Source organism: Corticium candelabrum, chromosome 12 (assembly GCF_963422355.1).
Source record: "Corticium candelabrum chromosome 12, ooCorCand1.1, whole genome shotgun sequence".
Lineage (NCBI taxonomy): Eukaryota > Metazoa > Porifera > Homoscleromorpha > Homosclerophorida > Plakinidae > Corticium > Corticium candelabrum.
Window position 1 is genome coordinate 5,644,899 of NC_085096.1, and position 18,734 is coordinate 5,663,632.

Consider the following 18,734-nt stretch of genomic DNA (forward strand, 5'->3'; position numbering starts at 1 on the left):
CGCACAGTTTTTGTTTGCATAATCTTGTAAGTGTTTGATCAAATGGTCGCAATGGGATATAAATATGGAGAGTAAATATGTGTACTAGGCCTAAACTGATGCAACATTGTGAAGGAGACAGTGGCGTGGTATTCTTTTCATGGTGATAGGCTATGTACCAAGGAGCTATTTACTGTAGACTCCCTCTTTACTGACCTTCTATCTTTTACAGACTGTAGAGATTATCAAAGTTTGCGTGAGCGTGGCAGTACCACACATCCTAAAATATAGTTTCTTCATTGTCTCTATATCGGCCATGTTTTCAAGTGGAAAACAAGTGCCAATCTACTTGAGAGAGCAAAGTCTGAGGTCCATGCACGTAGTTAGAGATAGATTGGTTGTTAATTGCTGCAGTGTGCTCATCTGATCAATAAATTTCGTACTGATTCACCATTACTACAGTGTATCCACAAAATTTTTTCCTGCAAGCTTACAATACAATTAACGGCAAATAATTTTACTAAAATGTACATGGCAACTACAACGCAGTGACAAACAGTTAGCAATCACAATACGACTATTAGCTCTAAAATTAAGCAATACAATGCAAATCCTTATTAAAGTTCGTTCTTCACCACGTAGTGTCAGTGAGTGTAACCACGCCCTCTGCTTTTCCTTTCACCATTCTCTTGGTACGGCATTCTTTGTACTTGACGGTCTCGCGAATACGACAGAGAGCAGAACGAGCGTACGTGGCGGATTCTCTCTTGCTAGGATCTTCTTTCACCATTTCGGCACACAAAGTGCGGACGGTGTCTTCGTCAATACGCCTGATCTGTTCGAGTCGGCGCTTACACTGACCGGGAGGCTCACCGGTAAACAACTCACAGAGACTTAGACCCATACAGTAAACATCCGCCTCCTTGGTTTCGAGCTTTAAGCGGTCACTTATTTGTTCGGGTGGCGCGTATTCTGCGCTCGTGGGGCCTGCAGTGAGTTTGGCGTCGACGAAGTGAGCCCCTCCCAAGTCTCCGAGCTTGGCCGTCATCATCTCGGTCACCAACACGCGGGATGGACGGATGTTACCGTGAAGGATGGCGACAGGCTAGAAAGTGACATGTGAAAGCGATTATATTAGTTACTAGTATACCTGGCCCGTCCTTCGTACGGGCAAGATGCTGTAGTGTAAAGATAGGTCTGTGGACACGTCACGTGCATCTTTGTTGCGAGGTCCCAGATATTCTGAATGAATTCGAATCTTGTTCTTCGCGCTTGTTTCGATAGAAATCGACACACTCCCCATGTAGCGCTTGCTGCAGAGAACGTGTAGGTTGGATTCGGTGCAAATGCGATCGGAATTTGGAAAGAAACGAAAGCGCTAGAAGAGTAAGTTTCGTCGGCAAGAGATATTCGATCGCTCAAAGCTTTGCGAAGGACGGCGATGCATACAGTCTACACATGACTTGTGTGGGCGTGTATTCAAATGAACCGGAATGTGTAGCGTTTGCGTCATCGAGAAATTTTACGGGGGGGTCGACCCCTCGAAAGGGGACCCGGTGCGTAATTTCTTTAATTTTTTTACGCAAACCTTCCTCTGTGCGTGCCCAGTGTGCGTGCCGATTTCGGTTGCAAACGGACAAAAGACGTGGCCTCCAAACGCGAACACACACACACACACACACACACACACACACACACACACACACACACATACAGACAGACAGACAGACAATTTGAGCTTTATATAGTAGATTTTACAATAGACTGGTTCCAGTGTTGAAGTGCTATCTATTATAGATGGCATATACTTAGCAGACTTTTTGTAGTCTGAAATGCCAAACTTCGCTTTGCTTGACATTCCTGTATGAGGGTGAGTTAGCTACTATACTATTGCAAGTGCAGCAAGGCTTCAAAGCTTTACAGATAGCTTTTTGTCGCCGTGTCCCATTCTGGTGTTAGGATAACATGCAGAAATCTAGGAATGGCACTTGAGTGTAAGTCAAAATGTGTTACCTATTGTCTTACAAGGAAATAGTTCGAAATCCATGAACACTTGTGGTCCCACCAAACGCCCCATACAAACATATAATCCCTACAGATGGCCGCCTAGCAAGCTGCTCTAGGCTTGGTATTCTAAAATATCATATATCATGTTCTATCACACAATATATATGGATATGTGGCTGTCTGCCTGCTACAGAACATCTACCTGCTGCATACGTAATTTTATAGTCACGGTTTCAAAAGCTTCTTTGCTTTAAAGTCCCCAGTAATCATCCCTATACTTAGTATTTTGCTACCAAATCTAAAGACGGTTACTAACAGAAGATTGACTGTGATGAGGTCACTCCATTTTACTACATTGTTTTACATTCATTACTAATGCCGTGCAAGTTGTCGAGGTTACTCACCAACGAGTGAATGTACTCTAGTCCTCGACAAGCATCTATTGCCATGTCCACCTTTTCACGCAACGTCAGTGGTCGAATGTCATCTTTGCATGCATTCATCACAGCTGACATCGAACCCTGCAGTAGTTCCATGATAACCCACGCTTCTTTCTTCTTCCCTTCCAATTGAAGAGTAACTCCCCAGATAGCGACAATATTCGGATGATGTATTGCCCATGCAACCGACACTTCTTGCTGCAGAAGATGGATATAGTGAGGAACGTCGACGAAAACTTTGTGAAGCATTTTGACAGCCACAGGACAGCTTCGCCACCACCCAATACGAACAACTGAATACAACCATACTTTAGACAGGCAATACATTGTGAAGAATATTTATATATGAAGTAACTAAATATATGATATTAGTAATGGGATATCACTATTAGCATCAATGCTCAATACACACAAAATAAAATTTTAATAACCGGTTGTTAACGACCGTTAGCTCACAACTTTTATTCCAGTTGGTATCACCTTGCTGGTTTGTGGCAAACCTCAACTCGGTGAATTATATCCATATATGGAAGTTAAAACAAAAACAATTAAAACTCAATGGTATACCTACGCCGACACATACTGCTGGACTGCTGATACTTCTAGCATATACATAACTGATGTGCCACAATCAGAGATCAACTATTTCCATTAATACTTATACATCAAGCATGCAACAAGACAAAAACTAGAAAGCACCCAACCTTGATTTGCAGCAATCAGAATGAGGAGCTACAGTTAGACACATTGACATACCTCCGTAGCATCCAATTTCGAAAGTCTGGTCACTCAACTGAACGTCACTCAATGGGATAGTTAGAACTCGCTCCCTTCCTTGTTGATTCTGAATATTTTGAACCGTCAACTGCTCTTCAACGGCTCTTCTGTTTCTTCTCTCTTCATTCAGCTGATATCGGAGATTTTCGATTTCATAATTGAGATGATCTACCTCTTTTTGCTGTTCATTGATATGAGCCCTTGCAGCAGACACTGGATAAACATAAAATAAGTGTTCCATTATAACGCGATACACTAGGAAGGTTCAGTAAGTTCTATCTATAGCGCCCCACTCAATGCGCCAACTTTCATTCTTTATAATCTATTTTTTTGCACAGTTTTGTTTACAAATGTAGGCATGCATTCTTGTCTACACAACCATCAGCAGCAGTGTACGTATTAAATTTTAGCATGCACAAAACATGAGTGACAATAATGTCCAACAAAGTAAATCCAAGTATAGATCATAAAGGGAGGCAAATATGATTTGGTAATATGATTCAACAAGAGTTCCAAACTTTTGAGTTCTTACTGCAAATACAGACTTAATACTTCTTGTAAATGTGAGCATAGCTCTAGAGCACTAAGGTCGCTACACAAATATTAGATAAGAACTTGTATAAATCAAGAGAGAGAATGAATTCTGTATAATTGACGAGATGTAGTACACAAATACAAATGTGTGCATTCAAAACAACTGAAAATATCCTTTTAACTAAACCATTTAAGTTTGAACAGCATTGCAGCTGGAGCAATATAGTAGAATACTGTAGGTATATAGGTTTTCGCCAGCAAAATAGAAAGCCTTGGAGATTTAGTACGGAAAAGACTTACATATAACAATACTTAATAAAATGTTAGATATATTCAACATGACTCAAACACAGACACCTAATGTCATGATGATGTCAAAAGTAAAGCATTTTGAGGTTGTTCGTCCCTCCAGTTTGTAAAGCAGCCGTCAACAATGATTTATAGCAATAATAAGTGATGGGTTAGGCACTTAGTGCTTCTTCATTCTGTTTTCTGTCTGAGTTTGTCTGTCAGCTCATCTGTCTGTCTGTCTGTCTGTCTGTCTTAGCTCAAAACTGAATACATCATCAAAACCAGCACAACATCACTAACACTAAAACATACCTAAACTGAAAACTACGAGTTTATGGGACCCAGCTAGTGGCCCCTTCATACAACACTTAGTCTCGCGTATCCAGACCCTTTGGTGGAGTCATACTTCCGGGCAAAGCAAGGTCTGGTAAACAGCCTTTGAAGTCGCTGTGTTGCTGCCGAACCAAAACTCTGCTAACTAAACTATATTTCTCTTGTTTTGTTGAGAACATCTTGAGAACTACAGCTGGATTGATGCAAACATGCTGGATGGATGCAAACATACTGGATGGATGCAAACATACTGGATGGATGCAAACGTACTCGATGCTGTTTGCAATGCACAAAACACATGAGATCAATACCCAAACAATAAAGACTACTCATTTTCTTGTGATGACGTCAGTTCCACTGAGCCCTTCCAGATATTGCTCACAGTGGACTGTGTGTGGTCACTTTGGACGAACAGCAGAGTGTCAAGTCTGTGTCAAGTCAAGAGATCCAAGCCTGTTGATGCCAACATTCCCGCGGTCCTGCTGATTGCTGCAGACATGCAGATTTCACAAACAGCAACGACTCTAGCTGTAGTTTTGAGTTGTCGTGTATGAAACAAGAGAAGATAATTGTGATAGGATTACACAGCGTGCATACCCATCTGGTCTTTACTGAAGCATTTAAGAAACCAAATCCGGTATTTAGTTGGCACATTTTGGGCTTAGGTGGCAACACAGTGACTTCAAAGGCTGTTCCCCAGACCCTTTCCGCCCTAAAGTATTCATGACACGGCATAAAGAGTCTGGCTACACGAGACTAAAAACAGCTACGGAACATTCTACTAAATAAAGTTCCAAACTAGTCTGTTTGTCTGTCTGTATTTCTTTCTGTTTGTTTTGTCTGTCTGTCTGTCTGATTGTTTGTGTATCTGTTTATTTTTCTGTTTTATCTGTCTGTCTAACTGTCTGTTTGTCATCTGTGGCACGCTTGCCCGTCCACATCCATGCATATTGTCTGCGCTGGGCCGTCTCCTAGAGTATGTACTAAATTTGATCAGTCAACGTTACTTTTCGAGACGAAATCCTCATAATCTCACCTTCTAAATTCAGTGATGCATTGACTGATGCCTCAGCACTCAACAATACTTCAAGATCATTCTTCTGTTTACTCAAGTGTCTCACTTCTCTATCTTTCTCAGACAATTCACTTTGAACACGTTCCTTCTCCCTCATCAACGTCTCCTTCGATTGCCGTTCAGTATCAACTCTCTGCTGTAGACTATCTATCTCGTTGTTCTTCTCTTCAAGAGAAGACGCAATTTCTTCTCGCAAAGACCTAACTTCTTGTTCTAGTTCGGTTGCTCTCCTGGTTGCAACGTCTCGTTCATCTCTCATCCTTCTCTGTTGCTCCCCGCTTGCCTCTTTCTCGAGTTTCAACTGCTCAACTTGGCTAATCAGTTGCCCCACTAAATCATCGTCCGGATCTCTTCTGAGGATCTGTGATGATCGACTGTCACGTGAGACAGAAACGGTCAAATCATGCTGCTCATTCTGCACAGCTACAAAGAGATACAAAAATAAAGTGAGAAAATGATGACAATGATATCCGTTGATACGCACTGTATATACATGCACTCGAAATACAACAAGATTAGTACTGTGGCCAAGCAAGCACAAGGAGGAAATAATCGACTTAAGTACGACTAAACAGAGAAGACCATTGACCAAGATGCTGTTCAGGGTGAAACCAACAGGCATGTTCAGAATGTTGTCAACACATACACGGGAGCTGCCGATCCCAGTGAGTTTGCCGATGACAAAGCGGTGTTACTGGTAATGATAGTAGTGGATTCACTAATGTTGCTGCTCTCAAGGGATCTAATTTTTGATCCAAATAAAATTCAAAAATCTAAGAAAACCCAAGTACAACTCAAGATTTCGCGAACAACAGCTGGTCACGACGGGCGATAAAACGGTCACCCTGTTCCCACCCTTGAGTGCCGTGTTGGGATTCCATCAGGATATAGATACGGTTATGATAGGAGTGAAGGACACCTACATCATAGACAGAAGATGCCCAACAACTATATCCATAAAGCTGTTGCTGCAACTGCAGGTACTTTCACATTCTGCATTTGTCCTTATGGATACCCAAGGTTTGATCGTCGCTCTCCGTGCAGACACAATTGGAGGCTTTGCTAGAATCAAGTGCAGCCGCGTATTCTCTACTTTGAGCAAGTCAGAGTGCACAGAAATCAATTTGGAGCCGCCCAATTGAGTCCCACTTTGGAGAGTAACCAGCGTTGCCAGCGAGCAATTACCTCGACACGTCCTCATTGCGTTTGCTTCCGTCGAACAAGAAGGGGAAAAGAAAAAAAACAACCAAGTCTTCGAGAACACCTAGCTGACACGATCAAGTGTGTGCACGTCAATAGTAGACAGTACCCAAACAGGGAGATCGAGACAAACTTTGTCGAAGCCTCTTGAAATTACTCGAGGGTGTACATGTTATTCCACAAAGCGGTCAAGAAATATTAGAACACGGATTTGGGAAGCAAAGTGTCCGTCAAAGACTTGGCGTCACTCTACCCTATCATACATGTCGACGCGTCCAAGCACAGAGAAAGTTGAAGATAGGCACGGACGACCTCGAAGTACGATGGCAGTTGGCGAGCAATTTTAGAAACCTGAGTCTCCGACGACCCGACGTATCACGTTTAATGTTTGGTATTGAGTGATCGATACATGACGTTGTTTTGGGGGGGGGCGTTTAGCAGTAAGATCAACGCGACCATTTAATGTAACTTATAAATATAAACATAAGTTACGAAAAAGGTTTGGGTTCACTCTGACGGATAGTCAGAAGGATGAATTACGAAGTGCCCTTCAAAAACACACGGGCTACATCCTACGATCACGAGGGGTAAAACAAAGTATCGTGGACGGACCAACTAGCCGCGTCAGGGTGGGAAGTGTGGATGACACGTGGTCCGCGGATCTCGTAGATATGCAGTCTTTCTCTAAATATAACGACGGAATCAACTATCTTCTCAACATCATCGATGCTTGCCGCAAGTATGCGTGATCTATTCCGTTGGTAGACAAGACGGGTAAACATATAGTTCTTGCATTCAACACGATACCAAAACGGAAACCCAGTAGTTTGTGGGTGAATCAAGGTGGTGAATTTTACAATAAGACCATATGGATCGCTGGCTAGAAGAAAACGGCATCAAGAGATATTCCACACACAATGAGGGTAAAGCGTAGGTGGTGGAAAGATCTAATTGAACCCTAAAAACAAGAATGTGAAAATATACGTCGGCCGAAACACCCATAGGTACATAGACATCTTGGGTGAATTGTTTAAGAAATACAAGACCTCGTATCACAGGTCTATACGAATGAGCCCCACAAAAGCCAGCAACAAACCAAACGAATCAATTGTTTGGAATCATCTGAATAGTGACACAACCGAACCCCACAAATCCAAATTCAAAGTTGGTAATCGTGTTCGAATATCCAAGAAAAGGACCACCTTTGAAAATGGATACAAACCCAACTGGACTGAAGAAGTTTTCGAGATCGTAGATATACAGAACACCAACCCAGGGACCTGCAAGGTCATAGATTTCAATGGCGAGCCTGTCAACAGATCCTACCAGAGCTACAGAAGACTACCCAGGATGTCTTTCGTATCGAGAAGGTGATGCGCAAAAAGGGTCAACAAGCGTTCGTCAAATAGAAAGGATATCCCAATACATTCAACAGTTGGGTGGACAAGCTCACCATCCATGGATGAGATCTACGATGCTCTCCCACAATTGCTCGTATTCGACTAGAGTTTTCTCTCTGATGGGTGCACATTGTTGGGATTGCTCTGCAAGACCCATAGGTGTGAATATCCTCGACAGAATGAAATCCAATGTGATGAGTTTACTTTGGAGGAGGTTATACCATAATCTCTCTACAAGTCCAGGTCTCATCACGACCAACATCTGCTGATCCTCGGTGAGATCAAATCGTTGTAATTGTTTTCTGATGTAGAATTTCATGTTGTATTTGGATTTTGGGACATAGTGATTGTGTGGCCCAGCTTGCGGTTGTTCCACTTTGTGGAGGAAACTACATCTATTGCATAGGTGTTCACACTCGCACACATTTTTAAATTCAACACCACATGCACATTTCTTAAGAATGAGATCGACCCATTCCAATTTTTCAGAGGGTGGAGAGCGCAGCACCGACATCACTCGTCGTGGTGTATGGTAGTCCTACAGTTGGGACACTGAATAACCTCTCGCGGTTTGTGGAAAGTGCCGCTGCCGTACAAATTGTCTGCTTTGCAAGTGCACAACATCTTTATATCATATAGAATAGGTTTCTCTAATAGGGTGCAACATTTTATGTAATCTTTTGCATATGGAGGACCTCAAACATCTGTTGCGTTTGTACAAGGAGAGACACATCAGTTTGGTGGCTCTCGACAAGGCATTGGATGTCTTGAACCCATCAATCAAACAGCTCAGCCGTCTCTTACAACTACACGACCTAGAGTATATCGGGCACAAGGCGCTCAACTCGGCACTGTGAGTTCTGACACCTCCCTCCAAGGCCATGGACGTAGAGGAGACTGTGGAGGATGAACCACATGATGAGCCGTGGTGCAAGCCACTGCCCCAACTCCGAAACCAAGACATATAAAAAATTATCTGGTCTGTCATGGTGGTAATAGAGCTGATAGTATTGGCAGTTCCAAAATTGGACCCAAATTTGCATTCCAAAATTGCCTCATAATTGGCACATTTGCACCCCAAATTGGTGCATTTGCACGGTCAATCTGAGTCAATATGGGTCCAGATGTAACACATTTGCACGATTTCTTCGTGTCCGCTTCTTCGACACATATCGTGACCTATTCGATGTCGGTTGCACCCCCTATCTGTGGCACAGAATCACGATCCTAAGCTGTTCGTGTATGGCGGCGTTACCAATGACAGTATCGAGGTCTTCAGCACCCAAATCATAGCACAACACACTATAGATTCGTGACCATTGCTTGCAGCACACAGCATAGTCTGTTCGATGTCGGTGGCCTCCAAATCGCAACATAGTCGCATGACAGTTTCATTTTCTTCATCTGTGGCAAACGTCATAGCCATGTCGATTTCTTGGGCACCCCAATCGTAGCACAGGCGAACTGCGGATTCGTGACCACCACTCACGGTCCATGCCATAGCCGTGTCAAGGTCAGCGGCTCCCCACTCATAACATAATCGCATTGTATTTTCACAACCATTATTTGCTGCCCAGACCATGATTAGTTTAAAACTGGTGACACCCCAATCACAAAACAGTCGCTTTTTTCGTGACCACTACTTGCAGCCCATAATATGGCCGAGTCGAACTTGGAGGCTCCCAATTCTCTACATAAACGGACGACTTCCTCGTGGCCACCCTTCTGCAGCCCACTCCGTGGCTTCGTCTTGATTGACGTTGTCATAGTCGTGGCACATTTGCACAATCTGGGTGTGACCCCAAAGGAAGCTGTATTCATAGCCTCTTGGGTATGATTTGCGCCTAGTTGTAGAGCTAGATATACCATAACGATATGACCACAAATGACAGCCATGGTTATGACTTGGTTGGGAAAAACGATACACCTAGCTACAAGAACGTCTCTCCCATTAGGATGCATTTGACAACCCAACCAATAGACACCTAGAATTTGTTGAGTACACACAGGATATTCGGCGAGAGTTGCACAATGATAACACACAGTTTGAGCAGCGGCAAGAACATTCAACGAAATAGCCAGATATTACAAATGGTATTTGTCCAATAGGGCGTCCTTATTAGAAAAACACGACTGTATAATATATGCTATCTTTGTATGGAAGAAAGTAAGATTCGTAAATTCGTCGAATGCCACGAGTCTCTCAGACAACGTACTGGGGAATTGCATCGATTACGACAGCATTTGGCTAGAGGTCCGAAATAACAGCTTTATTGGGTTGGAACCCCTATTGTTCCTTTCGACAAATGCTCGAAGATAAGAGTGGTGTTGAGTCAAGATCCCCAGTAGGCATTGCCTGTTAATGGGGAACGATCTTCGAACCCGTATCTAAACGATTGGTCGAGATAGATTGTAGAATCACTTGCATGGGTGGACAGATATATATATATATATATATATATATATATTCGAGCTGGAAATGTAGGATATAGTCCAGACGGATACTATGTTGTATCGCATACAAAAGGTGATAAAAATAGGAGGCACATTCACACTACACGATACAAGAGTTTGACTTACGGTATGACCGAAGGCTCACCCAATGGTTTAACCCTATAATCTACCCGAAGGTATGGCCAGTGGTTTGCAAACCATCCAAGGCCTCCAGAGATATCGTATTACTCGAGTACAAGGCTCCGTATAGAAGGCACCCAAATAGTAGTATACCTAGGTACCATCTACTACAAATATGGATGGGACTGGATCTATCTCCCATTGCTAGCTTCGGTCAGTATGTAGCAGCCTGTTCAGGGCATCGGCATTTCCATTCTGTGTTTCTGGTCTATATACTAGCTGGTATTGATAGGCTCCTAAGGGTATAGCCCAGCGCTGTATTCTTGCTGCCGCCATCACTGGAACAGCTTGCTTTTCTAGAGAAGTTCCTAATGATGTCATATACATTAACCTCTATTTAGGAATCCTACCACACAAACTGCTGCAACTCTGTAAAGCCATGAAGTGCGCATGTTCCTTTCCAATAGTGAAACTCATGGTGAAACAGTAATTGGTCCAACTATGTCTGCTTGTGCCAAATTTCTCTTGATTTTTGGTACACATTCTCTAGCAAGAATCTAGCTGCATGTGTTGAGAATATTTAGCAAAACGCATGTATGTAAGAATCCTAGTAAGCAGACAATATAATCGCCCATTCAGTTTTTACCTCATACTTTCTGACTAGACTGGTTTACCAGCAATTATAAGTTTCCAATCTCCATAATTAAAAGTGGTAGCTTACCTGATTGTTGAGGTCTACCGACCTGATGGGTGTTGTCTCCAGAATCTTGTGTTCGATGTCGTGATGGTAATACAGCCCAGCAATATGGAAGTGAGCCAAACCCAAATCTGACCTCGAAGGCTGATTCTGGCAAAACTGCAGTAAGCTGTTGAAGAAACACTGGTCTACTCTGGAGGCTGAAAAAGGCAATGATGAGGCGCAACATTGCCAATCCAGGTAGCCGAATGACCAAAAGACAACTCCTTTTAGGCACAATTTGCACAATCTCTACTTCTGAATCCTTGACTTTAGTAGTTCCAGAAATAACATTTAATATCATGTTAGCCTGTTTTCTAATATCTGGTTCCTCAACACCATTGACAAGAATAGTCATCAAAGCCTTCTCAGCAACATGAATCCTTTTGCCCTCCGAGTAGGTGAGTTGTAGATGCACACAATGGAATGTGATTCTATCCTTTGGAATGCCAAATCCATGAGACAAAGCCACTATTAATGCATCTCCAAGTTTAGATTTCTCATTAACCGTTTCAAACAACTCCTCATTCACCATAAACTGAACAGAATCTCTCTCCAGTTTCTGTGGAGGCTCGCTCACACTGAAACCACACCCTAGATCAATAAGAAAAATCAAGGCTAGAGACAGTTTCAAGATACTTGTCAATATACATGCAGCACTAAATGCACCACCTAGTAAAACATAGTCAGACTAGATGCTTGGTAATGTAAATTGTTCCATTAAAGCATGTACAGATTACATACACACACACACACACACACACACACACACACACACACACACACACACACACACACACACACACACACACACATGCCCAATCAACGGTTGGTTGCTACAGCTAGACATCTTTAATCATTGATCTGTACTGCTGTAGAGCATAATGAGTCAATTTTAACACTCCACTTTTCCTTTCATGTTCATGGAGGAGTCTCACATAACCAACCAGTGACAGATCCAGATGGACGTGTGTGCGCTTGGCCGGGGCCAAACCTATATACCAGTGCAAACCATTACCTGTTAGGTCCTGCATTAATTCTCTTAGCTGAGTGCTCATTTTTATCACAGCTGAAAGAACACATGCAAGGACATTTAGGGTGCGTTCGAATACTAGTTCTAGAACTGGAATTGGCGTGGGCAGAGCAAAGTTCTATAGCGTTTGATTCTGACAGTTCTAGCAATTCTGCCTAGCGAGCTGGAATTGTTGGAACTGTCATGCCCTAATTGCAAATTTCCCGGAGGCTGCCGAAGAGAGATGGCGGGTACAGATGCTGAGGTCATTGTGGACCTTCTTGTTCGCTCTAGTGAACATTGTGTCGACCATCGGCTTGGCAAACACCAGAACAAACGACAGTTGGAACTGATTACAGTGACATTCTTGGCTTGCAGCTCCAAAAAACCGAAAGTGAAAGCCCTGCTGATGTCCAAACAGACTACACAAGTTGGTGGAGTAGAAACACCACTTTACTTGTTGCGGTTACCGAAAGTAGGAGCCTTTGCGCATGCTCAACTTGTTGACAGTTCTAGGCGTTAGTTTGTTAGCAAGAGATCCAACAGTTCTGACAGTTCTGGCAGTTGCAGTACTAGAAATGGAACTAGTATTCGAACGCACTCTTAGATAGCATACATTATCTGACTTGGCAAAACAAAGTTACGTTGGTGCAACAGCTAGTTCATTAGCCTCGGATCCCCGACGTTTCTACAGGCGCCTACGTACAAAAAAACAGAGTAGGCGGGGAAAGAGCAAAAGTGGGCGGGAAGAAAGAAACGTCTGGACGCGCTTCTATAGAAAGACAGTTCAGAAATAGGCGTACTCACAATAGGCAATGTACAATCTCCGAAACAAACTGGATCGAAGAAGTGTTTTCTGTGACACAAATAAGAACTATAGGGCATGCAATAGCTTTCTTCAAGATGTCCTGGACGGATATGTTATTGCTTATGCTTTGCATCATTTCGGTATGAGGGGCCCGGAGGACATGGATGCTGCCCCACCAGGACTTCCTGAACATCAGTGGGAAGAGTGGTTTCATGGAGAGATCATCAAAATCGTGGATAAGTTCGTTCTGCAGTGGGAACATCTGGAACAAGATAGTCTCAGCTTCCATCAGTCTGTCCAGAGAGGACAGCCATCAGAACAAGCCCAAACAGTACTTGATAGACTTAGTGAGGATGAGCCGCTTGATGAAATGCAGTCAGAGCCACTACATCAGCATGCCACTACATCAGCAGTAGTTGTAGCACAAGAACAGGAGCCTCCAACACATGACCCAATGTCAGCAACTGTACAACAGACACCTCGAAATCTCATGCATGCACACAGTTTTCCATGTCATGTAACTACTTGTGGCTAGAGCTTCTCTTCAGCTGATAACAAAAGGTGCCATGAGCAAATAGCACACTGCCTGACTCATGTTCCGTCAAATCTAGATCAAACCCAAGTGTCAGATAGAGTGTGCAGTCAAGAACAACAGTACAATGACGACCATGTTTTCAACTATAGCTGCAATTTTATGAAAATGGCTCTGCTAGAGTGTAACTTCCAAGATTCAGTCCGTGAAATGGATGGACCAAGGCTATTACGAATCTGGAAATTTAAAATGCTTCACTTCAAAGAGGCTGGTAGAACTAAATATGCCTTGGAAGCATTTCTTTTTCAAGCTGATCAGCTGGCTCTTCTAAGCCCATGAGATGCTTACAGGCAGCTGTGGAATAGAACATTCAACTTGCATGGTGGTTTTGGTAGGAACATACCCTTGGACTTGATGGTGGAGCACAACAACAATTTCATCAAAGAGATGATAAGAAACCAGGGTGTTAATGTGTCATTCCAGTCAGCACAGCAAGTAAGCAGAGCATCAATGGGTTTAGAGTCTGTTCTCACCAACCTCGACAACATGCTAGCCATTGCTGATGAATCAAATAAACATGCTGCAGTGGATAGGAGGAAGGATGTTTTGTTGATAGCAAAGGAAGTAGGGGGAAATGTCAGGAAGCAGACCAGGCCAAGAGTACACAAATCTTTTCCATCAATGAAATATGATGTGCTGCAGCAACTGAATCCTTGCAAGTTATCACAGTGGATTCGCAACCATAAGAAAGCACTGGCCAAAGTTCATCATCTGGAATCATTAGAAACACTAAGAAGTACTTGATTATGTTGGCAGTTTGATAGGGAATAGAATTGTATGGTATATGTTGCACCTACAGTAGAAAATATGTATACTTTTTCACATGAAGTAGACTTTCAGGTTGTATAGATTTTCTGGGCTTTACTATGTTATGACTTGTGACATGTTGATTGTGATAGTACACAAGTCAAGCGCTGCTATAATGTTGTACACATGAAGTTTTCAAGAGAGACACCTTCAATGTATACTGAGTTTGTACAATTCACACATACCTATCCCAATTAATTTATATCCTTAAAACTGAGCCCATACCTCATTAAGCATAGTTAGAATGTTCTGTGCATGCTCAACAGTAAAGACTGGAGTTAGAGCTTGAATGTCTTGTACGGTAAACAACTGCTCGGCGTTCTCTACGACTGAATGCAGTACAGAATCAGAAAAACCTGTTACCAATGTTGGGTGAGTATACAAAGGCTGATCTTCAATTCCAAGCTCTGTCTCCACCTTCATCTTGTACTCCAGAAGAAGAAACTCCAGAAGCTCTCTTTGTTCAGTCTGCAAGTGATGGACCATCACAGGAGAAGAGGTTGCAATCGATGTTTCACCAATCTGAATACTTTGCAAACCAGGGCACTGATCTGGGCTTGCACACTGACACTGTACAGAGCATATGTCACAGCAGGTATGGCTGGTGTTTCCTCTGTTGGGGGCTGCATCAAAGACTGCTAGGAGCATAGCTCTTCTGCACTGATCAGTGTTGCTGACATACTCCTTCATTTCTCTATTTGTGTGTCTCAGCTGATGTCCATGATATAGCAGATAAGCAAAACTTTGGCTTCCATCCCTGCCAGCTCTGCCAATCTCTTGCATGTACGCTTCCAAGTCAGCTGGAGGGCCATAGTGAATGGCAGTTGTCAGGCCCTTCACATCTATCCCCATCCCTAAGGCATTGGTTGAAAATACGACTCTACAAACACCATTGGCATCCCTCAGAGACTGCAAAATGATGTGTTTGTTGCTGTCTGGAGTACATGCATGGTACATTTCCACAACTCGATTTTGTGCTTTTTTATCACCTTCTGGCCAGTAAGACTTGTCACCTAGTTCATAGTGGACATGGGTAAACAGTAAGGAGCACACACTCTGTGTTTGGCAGTAGACAAGAACCCTTGGACATTTGATTTGCTTGGACTTTACCAGCCTCAGCAAAAAATCAAAGGTAGCTTCAACATCAGAACGTACTCTCTGCACAGCTAGGAAGATGTTATCACGCTCTGGGCTCTTAGTAATCACATAGCATCTGCCAGACATTCCTAAACAACTCACAATGACTTCTTGTGTTGCCTTGGACGCTGTTGCTGTCAAAGCTAGAATTGGAGCACACACCAGAGACCTTAGCTCTCCAACAAGACTGCACCAGACACGAAACGGTTCATCCTCATCCTCCTCTACTAGCTCTGGTCTAGCAAGGCCGCCCCTATAGATTTAAAGCGACATTCGATTACACCAACCTACACATAACAGACAGTGTCAGCCTCACCACTGAACAAACGTATGAACTTCGTCTGCAACTATCGCTACAACACGATCACGGAAAACGCCTTCCTGAAGCACTAATCGCCATCTTTTCTGTCCAACTACAATTTCAGGGCTTCCAAATACGATTTCAACTTTCCAGCCTTTATCTCCTTGTCTGTAGCTTGGCTAGCACCTAGCATAGAAGCACGAACACCGCACTCGGTCAGGTACGCAACCTGGTCTTTCATCAAAGACAGCAACGGCGCCACGACGAGAACAATAGGGTCGATCGCAAAACCCTGCAGACGCTGGGTAGCAGGTGAAAATCAGTGACTTCCCAAACTCAGTGGGGAGGCAAGCCAGAACATCGTTACCTCGGACAAGTTGACTCAGCGCCAAGCATTGCAGAGGCTTCACAGACGCAATGTCAAACTGGGGACAAGACTGGTCAATAGCAATTGTCATTGCATCGTCGGAAATTGATGAACGAACGTGACACGATCCATCTTCTGAAGGCAACGCCATTTGATCTCCCGTTTAGTAGATATCCAACTGTGGTATACTACCTGGTACTCTAATAAGTAGTCATTGAGACAATTAACACCATTTGACCAATGAAATCTACCGCGCTGAGCGAGCGGCGATTGTTAATTGGTGCGGAAACCTATGATTTGCCAAGGTACGCCTATTTCCGAACTGGCTTTCTAGAGAAGCGCGCCCAGACGTTTCTTTCTTCCCGCCCACTTTTGCCCTTTCCCCGCCCACTCTGTGCTTTGTAGGTAAGCACCTGTAGAAACGTCTGGGATCCGACGCTACTAGTTCATGGCCCAAAAGTAGAGTTGCCAAAGAAAGTCTCCATAACGGTCTTTCCAACAGTATAAAGGAAAAGGAGAAGTCATATCGCAATATGTCTACGAGGTGTGCATTTGGCAGTTACTGCATGCTGTGTGCACAGTACTGCCTCCGTGAAGCGAGGAAACAGCACAAGACTGAGCTAAAAAATAATATGGGTCAGGAATGATTTAATTAATTCTTTGATGCTTTGTACATTCATAAAGATATTTATATAACAGTTATTCACATATTTGGTTCAAAATTATAATACCGTCAAAAATGTTGTTCGTTATCTTCTTCCTAATGACTAAGCTTTAAAAGGAGTGTTGCTGTTGTTGCTGTTGCTGCCGCTGGTGTGCGTAGAGTAGGTATTATAAACAGCAAGCTAACCATATTCAGTGCCATAAGATATACAGCTATAATCTGATGGGAATTATGGGATGACTACATTATGGTATCAGAATATCAGTCTCACATTGTTGGCATGATTTATTAATTACAACTACGCCTATGTCAATTTTCATGCCCGTTCCATCAGAAATTCCTGGACCCACTGCTTCTACCCTCCCTTGGTGGTGTCATCACGTGATAACATGACAAATAGCACCCCAAACATTACACAGACTTAGTAAGGGCAGACCTCTCAACTTTTCTTCGCACCAAATCGTGAGACTGTCTTTTGAAAATGACCACGCTCAATCAAATGTGTCCAAAGTAGGCGTGGGTTATCCTTTTGCGTCACTCATTAGCAGATTGTAGTGCCCTAAACACTGTTACAGCTTACGTGTTAGCCTCGCTTTACGTTTCTCAAACTTCAATACGTTACTTTTACTGTAGGTACATGTACCTCATATAGACTACAAGCAAGCAGAGCCGTATAGTTCAAAGAATCCGTTGTGTTGGGAAAGACGGGGCTAACTGGTTTGACTGTCAGATCGAGTATCTCACGGTAGGCTTGTGGGGAGAAAGGACTGGCAATCGTGAATATTGGGCACAAATCGTGAGACATGCCCGTAAATCGTGAGTCTCACGACGAAATCGTGATCAAGAGAGTTGAGAGGTCTGTAAGGGGCATACCAACAACAATTGTGTCACACTACATATTTTCAGCTAATTCTCCTGCTTAAATATATACGATAATCTGTAAACGCAAACCCTACATTTCATAATTTTTAAACATAAACATTACCACGTAAACGACTTTCTTGACGCGATTGCTGACACGCTGCCACCACAGATCTGTCTGGTTCTGCTAAATGCTGACCGTCAACGCTGTCTTTGCCGTAAGGTCGACCAGGACGAAGACGTTGCTCTACTCCACGTAATGTGTGATCTTTAGTTTCCAGTAAGACTTGACAAAATTTATCAAATGATCCAGAACATTGCCTACGAAGCAAAGTTAGAATATCCAAAGCCAGCTCCGTTTCTGTCTTATTTGACTTGATTAAACGTTGCTCTTCGTTCTCACTAATGAGGTTGGCACTAAAAAGTCGAGACGGTAGAAAGTTCTGACGTGGACTTAGCTGCTCGGCTACCCATAGTGTTATTGGCTTCAGCTGCGACTCCCATTTAGGGTCTCTTCCTGTTTCTGTATCTGTTGCCATCTGTACAGGACGGTACTGTACGTACTGTAGGTACACTGTACTGTACGTACGCTGAACTATCTATGGCTAAACAAAAGCTACTCAGCACCTAGAGTCTCGCGCAGCCAGCTCCTCCCCCCTTTTGACTTCCGTTGGCCGCGCGAGATTACACTCAACACCTTTGGCGAACACTTGCGAATTACTTAGGTGTCGAATTACAAAGTATTTAAAACGATTGAAGCGAGCAAGAAGGTATAAACATTCACATATGATTATGTTAAGTAAAAATAGCAGCATATCTCGAAAACGTATAAAAGTTTG

General features: G+C 43.1%; 1 protein-coding gene across 1 annotated transcript; it reads right to left on the reverse strand.

Annotated features, from left to right (window-relative positions):
* Positions 1–408: 408 nt before the first annotated feature.
* LOC134187639 (uncharacterized) lies at positions 409–18,518 on the reverse strand. Its single transcript, XM_062655791.1, has 6 exons — positions 18,020–18,518; positions 11,332–11,940; positions 5,398–5,859; positions 3,183–3,416; positions 2,391–2,719; positions 409–1,084 (listed from the first exon to the last, which is right to left on the reverse strand). Exons 1-6 carry the CDS (start codon positions 18,432–18,434, stop codon positions 611–613), a joined length of 2,523 nt encoding a protein of 840 aa, XP_062511775.1. The 5' UTR covers positions 18,435–18,518; the 3' UTR covers positions 409–610.
* Positions 18,519–18,734: the final 216 nt, after the last annotated feature.